Source organism: Lepidochelys olivacea (assembly GCF_965140295.1).
Source record: "Lepidochelys olivacea isolate rLepOli2 genome assembly, chromosome: 1".
Classification (NCBI taxonomy): domain Eukaryota; kingdom Metazoa; phylum Chordata; order Testudines; family Cheloniidae; genus Lepidochelys; species Lepidochelys olivacea.
Genome location: NC_140411.1, coordinates 82263335 through 82273688, shown reverse-complemented (window position 1 = coordinate 82273688; position 10354 = coordinate 82263335). Strand labels below are relative to the sequence as shown.

Below are 10354 nucleotides of genomic sequence, written 5' to 3'. Positions count from 1 at the left end.
GGCCTTTTCCAACCAGGAAACCATCCTCACTGTCGCTTTGCAGCCTCACCTTGGCTCTGTGCCGCTGCTGCTGCTTTGCTGATATGCACCCTTCAATGTGAATCCCTGCTGGGATTGCTTGCATTTTTAGCTATTTAATGGAGGGAAAATCTGGTACCAGCCAACCCTGGTCCCTGCTATTCTGCACTGCTTGCTATTTTGGTTTCACCCCTACTTCCCCCCTAAATGAGATGGGGTGGGATGGGCTAGACACTTCATTTACTATCGAACCACTTGGAAGATACAGGAATCTTTGATTTATCATTTGCAAGTGCCAAGATCAGGGCTGATGGAGAGACTCTGTAGGATGTAATTGGGAAAAGTGCCTATACCAGGTGCACTGCTGGGACTGAAAGAAAAAATTGAATGTCTTTGCCTATTCCATCCACTTAATGGGAAAATGCTTCACCGTTAGAGTGCACCTTAACTAACTGGGTGTGAAATCGACTCTCCACCTAGTGTAGATAAGGAAGAGCAATTATATTTAAAACCCCTAAGGTTTCAGAGTAACAGCCGTGTTAGTCTATATTCGCAAAAAAAAAAGGAGTACTTGTGGCAATTTCTTTTTGCGAAAACACCTAAGGTTAACCACAACAAGGTAACATGTTTTTAAACATGACTTGGCCTGGTCTACACCAGGTACAAAATCATGTTTATGATAAGGATAATTAAGACATTTTCTAACTGCACAGTCACCGTTGAGACAGTCCCCAAAGCAGCATTAGAAACAATTGAAATAAATAATCAACCGAATAATTTTCTCCCTCTAATGGTAACTTGTCTGAATAACCTGGAAAAAATATCACTTGTTCAGATTAGGTTTCTGGTTGTGTCGGTCTGCTGGATAATGGTGTATTCTCTAGTCTGGTTTAAGCACGGCTCTTTAATATACCAGATCTATCATTGAAAATGCCACTTCTGTGCTGTTAGAGAATGTGTCTGCCCAGCACATCCATCTTCTCACGCTTAGGGAATTCCACTGAGAGGCCAAACAGTCTGAACCAGCGCAGCAATAGGACTTTCCTGTGGTGGCAGGGATGTCTTGGCAAACCTACTCAGATTGCAGCAGGTTTTTGCTGAAATAAACCACACAGCCTCATCCCCTCTCCCTGCAGGGAAAATGCCTTGCATGAAGGGGAACCCAGTGCATACACCAATGGCCAGGTTTCAGAGTAGCAACCGTGTTAGTCTGTATTCGCAAAAAGAAAAGGAGTACTTGTGGCACCTTAGAGACTAACCAATTTATTTGAGCATAAGCTTTTGTGAGCTACAGCTCACTTCATCGGATTCATAAGATGAATCCAAAGCATATGTGAGGTGGTTGTTGTAGAAAAACTATTGCGGTGGTTGCATACCCAGCAAAATAGACAGAGGACAAATAGATGCTTACATATGTGTTTACCATTTATTCAGTACACTTTCACATGCAAAACCCATTTGTTTTGTGGTAGATCAGGCACTCAGGTACCTGATTTTTAACTTGAAAGACCAAGTTTTGCACATATACCATAATCCTGTAAAGTTTCCTGTACATGCTTAATTTTAAGCACAGTTTAGTCCCTTTGAAATCAGTGTGAGCACAAATCTCTGCAGGATCAGGGCCATAATATGAACATGGATTGTGGGTGCAGGAAAAGTGGAAGCCCCTTGAAAAATTGGTTTATGCATATTTACTGAGCGTCAACTGCAGCGGGATACTCATAATTTGTCTCAGGAAACCAGTTTGTGTAGCGTGAGAGACAGAGACCTTACAGCGCCCATAACACTGTTAAGGGCCAGCTGTTGAGCACTGCATGACATGTAGATGATGGGGACGAGCTTCTTGGCTACTTTTCTGCGCAGCACCTGGCACGATGGGGCTCTGCTCTTTGGCGTTGCTAGGTGCTTCAGGAATACAGACGATACTGTGGTTATTAATCAGAAGCGGCTGAAGCACTTTCCAGGCATATTCCCTTTAGGGACATTATGGCTGGTCCGTTCCTATCGTCTTGACTCCAAATCAACAAATCCCCGCTCCCTGCCCGTCCCCGAGGCTCGGATTGGAGGCGGCTCCTGTCGTGCCTAATACAAAGGCCGCTGGGCAGCAGCGCGGGGCGTGTAGTCCCCAACTTCCGGTGCCCGCAGTTCCCGACGCGTCCTGCAGCGGGTGCCTGGCCTGGCCTGGCCGAGCCGAGCCGAGCCGAGCGAGCGAGCGCGGCATGGGGAAGCGGGCGGCCCTGGTGCTGGCCGGCTGCGGGGTGTTCGATGGCAGCGAGGTGCACGAGGCCTCGGCCGCCCTGGTTCACCTCAGCAGGGGCGGAGCGCAGGTGAGAGCGGAGCCGCGCTGCACGGGGCGGGTCCCCGGCTCGGGAGCAGCCCCGGAGCCGGGGGGGCCGTGCTGCGGGCCGCTACGCCGGGACGGCCGCCGCCCCTTGGCGGGGCCTGGTCGCCGCGGGAGCCCTGGGGCAGCTGCTGCTGCAGCGCGGGTGGGACTCGTCGTGTCTCAGTCCAGAGTAACCGCTGGCTGGGGTCTTTGGCACGGGGACCCTTCTCCGCAGGCCGCAGACGCTGCGCTGTGGTGAGCTGCAGCGACAGGTTTCAGAGTAGCAGCCGTGTTAGTGCGCTGTAGCTCACGAAAGCTTATGCTCCAATACATTGGTTAGTCTCTAAGGTGCCACTAGTGCTCCTTTTCTTTTTGCGGCGAAAGGGGGTCTCTCTTCTTCCCCCTGCCCCCTCCTCTCATGGCCCCCTCCCCAGCCCAGGGTCAGAAAGAGCGTGAAAAGTAGAGGTGGGCCCGGGTTTTAAAAACTCTGATCCAAATACCTGCCCTCTTCTCCCCCCCCCCCCAACTTTGGATCTAGATCCAGATCCAAATTTTGCTGCTAGCCTGTGTCTTGGGCTAAATCAGTTTTATTGGGAGACGTTTGAACCTGGATCCAATTTTTGTGCTTGGGCCCCACCTCTGTATTCAGACAACAGAGACTGGCCCCCTCTCAGTTGTGCATAACAGATAATGAGGTGCTGGGCCTAGGAAACAACAGCCCTGGGAGCCCATCACAATCAGGGACATGGGTACAGATTTGAGATTTATTAATGGATAAAAATTAGATATTTCCTGTGCTTGTACAAAATGCAATAAATGCAACCAACGAAAGGTGTAAATAGAAGTGTGAAAAGCATGTTCTATAGTAGTTATGCAAAAATATCAACCATACCACTTTTTTTGAGGCTTCATGGTTTTTCATGCTGACTTCTAAAGGCTTGTTGAAGAAATGTGTTCTTCTTTTAAAACCATTTTGTTCTTCCTCTTTAATCTTTCAACAAAAGGATAGGTTGCTGGATGAAAATGCAATTCCCATGGCAGTGAGCTATGACTGATTGTGAGGTAGAAAGCACATTTTCAGAAATAGAAAAGCAGAAAAAATCAGCCAACAAAATTGCTCTTCCTAGAAACTTTTTTTAAAGTTTGCTCTAATACAGGGGTTGGCAACCTTTGGCACGCACCCATCAGGGTAATCTGCTGGTGGCTGCAAGAAGTTTTGTTTACATTGACCATCCACAGGTACTCAGCTATAGAGCCCAGTGACAGGTGACTGCTCTAACCACTGGGTTAAAAGTTATAAATTGGGCACCACGACCACCTCTTCTGCCTCCTGCGATTTGGTGTGGAGTGAGGCAGGCACCTAAGCAGCCTGTCTCTGGGAAAGGGTTCCCAACTGTGGATCGCAAACAGAGAGAGCCTGCTCCCTGAAGCCCAGAGTTAGGTACCTAACTCTCTGTGAAAGGGTTAGGGCTTTGGACACAAGGTCCAAAGCTCCTGTCCTTGGCATCACCCATTGGTTATTTCAGGTGTTTCCCCACCTAGCATGCTGGCTTTTGTAGTCCGATTCTCAGACACGTCTATCTCCCAATCCAATGTTCTTGGGTAAGTGTCTCTAGTTTTAGTGAAGTTGTTGAACTGATATGATCCCTGGAGCTCTGCAGCTACAATGTGTTTTCCTAGTCTTAATTTGTTTCTATGTACAACCTATTTTGTTCTGTATCTGTATTTTAGGTAAGGATATTTGCACCAAACATAGAGCAGATGCATGTAGTAGATCATTTCAGAGGAAGTCCAACAGAAGAGAAGAGAAATGTGTTGGTTGAAAGTGCCAGGCTAGCAAGAGGCAACATTGAAGATCTGGCTGAACTGAAAGTTGGTGAATTTGATGCAGTCATTTTTCCAGGTGAGTTCTGTTTTAAAAATAAACAGAAAATGCCCCACCCCCATAAACTGTAATTACAAGTAACTATTTTAACTTTCTGTAGCTAATTTTTTACAAATCCCTTTAAATAAAGGACATTCTGGACCTGTCCAACTTGAGAATCTTTCTTATAAACATGGATTTTGTAGAGGGTCTCAAAATATTTCTGAATAAAAATTACTCCATATAGCTCTCCTTGTTAGGTGAGTATTGTTATCCCAATGTATAGGTGTCAGGATGCTGGATTTAATGTTAGCATACATGTCACATTGTTCCTTCTTGTCAGCAAGTTAAGGAAGTATGGGCTGGATGAATGCACTATAAGGTGGGTAGAAAGCTGGCTAGATTGTCGGGCTCAACGGGTAGTGATCAATGGCTCCATGTCTAGTTGGCAGCCGGTATCAAGTGGAGTACCCCAAGGGTCGGTCCTGGGGCCGGTTTTGTTCAATATCTTCATAAATGATCTGGAGGATGGTGTGGATTGCACTCTCAGCAAATTTGCGGATGATACTAAACTGGGAGGAGTGGTAGATACGCTGGAGGGGAGGGATAGGATACAGAGGGACCTAGACAAATTGGAGGATTGGGCCAAAAGAAATCTGATGAGGTTCAATAAGGATAAGTGCAGGGTCCTGCACTTAGGACGGAAGAACCCAATGCACAGCTACAGACTAGGGACCGAATGGCTAGGCAGCAGTTCTGCGGAAAAGGACCTAGGGGTGACAGTGGACGAGAAGCTGGATATGAGTCAGCAGTGTGCCCTTGTTGCCAAGAAGGCCAATGGCATTTTGGGATGTATAAGTAGGGGCATAGCGAGCAGATCGAGGGACGTGATCGTTCCCCTCTATTCGACATTGGTGAGGCCTCATCTGGAGTACTGTGCCCAGTTTTGGGCCCCACACTTCAAGAAGGATGTGGATAAATTGGAGAGAGTCCAGCGAAGGGCAACAAAAATGATTAGGGGACTGGAACACATGAGTTATGAGGAGAGGCTGAGGGAGCTGGGATTGTTTAGCCTGCAGAAGAGAAGAATGAGGGGGGATTTGATAGCTGCTTTCAACTACCTGAAAGGGGGTTCCAAAGAGGATGGCTCTCGACTGTTCTCAATGGTAGCAGATGACAGAACGAGGAGTAATGGTCTCAAGTTGCAGTGGGGGAGGTTTAGATTGGATATTAGGAAAAACTTTTTCACTAAGAGGGTGGTGAAACACTGGAATGCGTTACCTAGGGAGGTGGTAGAATCTCCTTCCTTAGAGGTTTTTAAGGTCAGGCTTGACAAAGCCCTGGCTGGGATGATTTAACTGGGAATTGGTCCTGCTTCGAGCAGGGGGTTGGACTAGATGACCTTCTGGGGTCCCTTCCAACCCTGATATTCTATGATTCTCTCTAGGAGTCCATAGGTAGAGAATTGGGAGTTTACAAGACAAGAACAGAGCGCAGAGGAAGAGCAGAACAATGACGGAACTTGCCATTATACAACACTTGCTGTACTTTAGTGACTCTAAAATGGTTGCCAGAGTGTGATTCCCAGTTGGATAACATTCCCTGTCTGACATTTTGTTGAAATTATAGCTCCATTTTTTTTGCTGCTGACATAGCAACACTTAGCACATGTATAACTTCTTTCATTCATAGATCTTAAGATGCTTTACAAATATGGGTAATTATTATTTCCATTTACAGGTGGGAAAACCAAGCCCAACAACCCTGTGACTTGCTCAAGGTCGCTTTCCAGAATCACGTATACAAAACTTAAAGTACTAGCACCTCAGTTGGCCATTAGCAGCATTCATTTTTAAATCCTGATAGCGTTTTCGGTGGTAGAGCTGGTAGAGGGAGCACCAGTATAATACAGTATAGTAAAAGCTGTTTTATCTGGCACTTCACCAAGCAGAAAGCTCTATAAACCAGCATTTCTGATCTTCATTGAAATTCCGGTTTATGGTCTGGTTGGGGCAGGGCCAGCAGGGGGTTGAGGCACGGGAGGGGGTGTGGCGTGCAGGCTCCGGGAGGAAGTTTGAGTGCAGGAGGGGTCTTGGGGCAGCGGGTTGGGGCATGGGAGGGGGTGCTGGATCCAGGGGGCATTCACCTCTGGGTGGCTCCTTGGGAGCAGCTGGGACAGGGTGCTGCTTGCAGTTGGAGACACTGCAGGCAGCTCTGCACGCTGCCCCCGCCCCGCCTCAAGTGCTAGCACTGCAGCTCCCATTGGTTGGGAGCCAGGGCCAACAGGAGCTGCGGGGGCAGCGCCGGTGGGCAGAGGCCGCGCACCAGGCTGTCTGCCACACCTCTGCATAGGTGAGTGCACCACGGATCCCGCACACCCCCCCGCACCCCAACCTGTTCCCCTGAACCCGCTCCCAGAGCTTGCACCCCAGCCCCACACTCCCTCCTGCACCCAGACTCGCTCCCTCTTAATTAACCAGCATTTTTCACTTATTAGCAGCCCCCATTCCCTCAACATGCAGGATAAAACCGCTTTTACTGTATTAATAAACCCATTTCCCAGGGCTGTGGTGAGTTGGTAACATCATCACTGCTGCAGGTGCATAGGCAAGTTAACAAATTCCATATGAAGTTATTGCTTCATTAGAAACCTGGTGGAGGGGGCTGGGAAGAATGAGCATCAAAGGGAAACAGTGTAAACTTTAAGATTAAAATCTTATTTTGGAACTTCCGAGATAACAACATTCAAAACAGTGAGTAATGGGAATAGGCTGAAAGCAAAAAATTAAAATATTGTCCCTTAAAATAGTTCTTTCAACACTATCATCATTTATTGTAGGAAAGCCAGTGGTTGTGTGCATTACACAAGGAATCAAATATTATTGGATGATTACACTTGGTAATTTTTTTATTACTTTTGATCATTTAAACTAGTGTAAATCCAGCAAATGAAATTGCAGTAAAATTTAATCTGTTTCTATCAAGAAATGAGGATTAAGTGCAGTCACTTATTATAGCGCATCTCCAAAGATGCTATTAAAAAAAACAAAACGCACTGCAACTTGCTTTATAATTCACAAGAGAGACAGCCCAAAGCTCCTAGTACTGCAATGTCCTTAAAGTGAGACATCTCAATAACTGTAAAGGTCAAACAGAGTTAAAAGAAACATATTTTTAATAATTGTTTATATCTTGAACTAAAACTTGCAAAAGAAATTACTCTAGAGGATAAAATATATTTGCTTTATCAATCTCCATTTTCTTCATCTGGAATGTCTAGAAGACTCATGCTGCTTGTACCAAAGAAAACCAACAGGGATTGGGACAGAGGATTCCTGCCTCATAAAATAGCCTAGCCCACAACAAGAATGCTTAATCATATTTATCAGCTGAATGCAGGCTTGATTTTCCCCAACACTCATGAACTACACAAGTATTGTCCAATTCTCAGTTAAATGTATCATCATTCTTGTTTTTAGTTCCTCCTTGTGTGTTGGTAGGTGCAGATCAAGTGGTAAAACCTAGTGGGGAGAGGCCTCTGCTGGGTGGGTTTGAAGGTTAAATTGTTCTCTCACCTCCTGAAGAGGGTTGAGCCTCCTTGCTGGGATGTGTGGGAATGCTTGCACATCTGCTGCCTAGGCAATCCAGGATTTCTATTGTTAATGTTGTAAATCCATCACGGTTTGCATGCTGAATGGTTAGTGGGCTGAACTTCAACAAATGTAGATAGGCTATGATTAAAAACTCTGCTTTGGCTAAAAAAAAAGGGTACAATGTCCTTCTAGTGCTGTAGCAGATAACTAATTGCTCTTCAGACTGCCTTAAATGTGAAAGTATTCCTTTTTTTCCCCCCTCCCCTCCCCCCCCCCCCCCAAGGTGGATTTGGTGTAGCAAAGAATCTGTGTTCCTGGGCAGTGGATGGAAAGAACTGTACTGTCAATGAGCTTGTGAAGTCCACTCTTCAGGCTTTCCATAGTGCTAAGAAACCCATCGGTTTGTGCTGTATATCCCCAGTGCTGGCAGCTAAAGTCTTCCCAGGTTGTGAAGTCACAGTTGGCCATGATAAAAATGTAGATGAAAGGTAAGACAGGGTTACAGACGCTTTATTTTGTTATGAGCACAAAATATCACAGGCTTATGATAGCAGCATTTCCCAGAGAATGCACTAGTCACACCCTTTCTTATTTTACACTGTGCATTTCATAATAGCAATAAGAAATGCACTTTTGGAGGAAGAGGGCTGAATGTGTGAGGCTGGTTGGTTTGTTATGCACTTGAGGGGGAATCATAATTTACCCTAACCAAGAAATACACTGGTCCAGTACTTGTGTGCTAACAACATCCATAGTTGTTACACTGGTTTTTTTAATTCTGTCTAAGTAATATATGCTTCAGAGCACAATCAGGTTAGTAGATGCCTATGGTAAGACAGCAGCTTCCCATCTTAGCATGGTATTCCTGTGTTGTCCTTGTCTTCCCTAAAGCATCTGCTACTGGGCCACTGCTGAATTAGATGGACCATTGGTCTGATTCGGTATGGTGGTTCTATGTTTCAGGATGTTAAACTTGGCTGCTGGCAGATGTCCAAATGATAACGCTAAATAAACTTAACAGAATCTTAGGCCAGTGTCATGCCTTGGACATTCTCCTTACACTCATTGTTTTAATGGAATTGTCCTTTCTGGTGGGATGGTTTTGAAGGCATGGGCAGGTAGCAGATGAGAAGGAAACCTAGCAGAAGTTAACGCTGCTTCATGTAATGTTAACTACGGATAGGATATCTGAATGGAATTCTATAGACTCAGTCAAGAGTGATGATAGGCAAACCAGCTGTTTCACCCCTCTCCTTAGAACAAAATCAGTTCACTGCAGATGTGGTGGAAGGTCTTCTAGACTAGAAGAGCCCAGAAGACAATTTAAAGTTGCTGAGAGCCTAACCTTGCCTCCAGGCCCCTCAGGAGAATGTATTTTTGAGTGCCAAATGTTATGATTGGCATCTCCTCATAAATTCATCAAAAGATTGTTAGTTTTGCAGTTATCCAGGTCATGGATTTGTACTGTAGATGGCAAAACTTCTTGATTTGGCAAGATATCAGATCAGTGATAAATAGGGTGTGGGGAGGGAGTACTTTTCTTTGCTGAAGTCTCTGTAAATCTCAAATCTGGCTGTCTGAGATCCCTTCATGTCATCACTAAGGCTAAGATTTTTGTCATGGATATTTTTAGTAAAAGTCAGACAAGTCATGGGCAATAAAGAAAAATTCACGGAAGTAGTGACCTGTCTGTGACTTTTATTAAAAATATCTGTGACAAAATGGACTGCAGGGTATACCTGCAGTGGCTTGGAGCTCTGGGGGCTGCCAAAGGCAGCAGGGGTACCCTGCAGCTCCCTGTGCCCCCCACTCCCACCCAGGCAGTGCAAGGCCTGCAGCTTCCAGCTGCTGCAGGCTGAAGTCACAGAGGTTGCTGGAAGTCAGATTCCATGACTTCTGCAACCTCCGTGACTAAATCGTAGCCTTAGTCAGCACTGCTAGAAGTGGTTTGACTATTTCTGTAACTCTCTCTCTGAAGTGGATTGCCAAAATCTTATGGCTACAATGTTTCTGTTTAATGTTAACAGGTTTCCTGATGCTGAAACTGCATCTGCTATAGTAGAACTTGGATGCAAGCACATTTGTAAAGATGTAACTGAATCCCACGTGGATGCCACCAACAAAATAGTCACTACTTGTGCTTTCATGTGCAAAGCTCCTTTGCATGAAATCTTTGATGGAATAGGAACAATGGTGGCAGAAGTCCTGAAACTCAGCTGAGGGAACTCTGATGTCTGCTATCCCCGGCAATGAAATGACTACCAGTAAATATAAAACATTTACCTGTACTTAACTATATTAATAAAATAATGCAGTTAGTGAGCTTTTTTTTCTCCCTTTATTTGAAATATAGGCAGCATCTCTTCAGTTTTATTCCGAGACTTGGGTAGGAATCCTTCTTGCCTAAATGGGTTTTTGTAATACCCAAGTGTAATAAAATGTGACAGCAGAAGAATTAAATCAATACAGCAAAACCACGGAAATAATCTGGAATTTATGTTCCTGTGACTCTTTAAACAAGCCTAACTCTAATATCTGTTAGACCAGTGGTTCTCA

General features: G+C 45.4%; 1 protein-coding gene across 1 annotated transcript; it reads left to right on the top strand.

The window, feature by feature from the left end:
- The first annotated feature begins 2135 nt into the window (after window positions 1-2135).
- On the top strand, window positions 2136-10120 carry LOC311525279 (glutamine amidotransferase-like class 1 domain-containing protein 3, mitochondrial). Its single transcript, XM_084637281.1, has 4 exons — window positions 2136-2345; window positions 4073-4244; window positions 8082-8286; window positions 9826-10120. The coding sequence occupies exons 1-4, from the start codon at window positions 2238-2240 to the stop codon at window positions 10016-10018; spliced, it is 678 nt and encodes a 225-aa protein (XP_084493407.1). The 5' UTR covers window positions 2136-2237; the 3' UTR covers window positions 10019-10120.
- The last annotated feature ends 234 nt before the right edge of the window (window positions 10121-10354 follow it).

What these genes read in the sequence shown, in the direction of transcription:
- LOC311525279 (XM_084637281.1), top strand. Translation starts at nt 2,238, where the DNA reads ATGGGGAAGCGGGCGGCCCTGGTGCTGGCCGGCTGCGGGGTGTTCGAT. An exon ending in TCAGCAGGGGCGGAGCGCAG is followed by an intron (nt 2,346 to 4,072) that starts GTGAGAGCGGAG and finishes TCTGTATTTTAG; the next exon opens with GTAAGGATATTTGCACCAAA. An exon ending in TGATGCAGTCATTTTTCCAG is followed by an intron (nt 4,245 to 8,081) that starts GTGAGTTCTGTT and finishes CCCCCCCCCAAG; the next exon opens with GTGGATTTGGTGTAGCAAAG.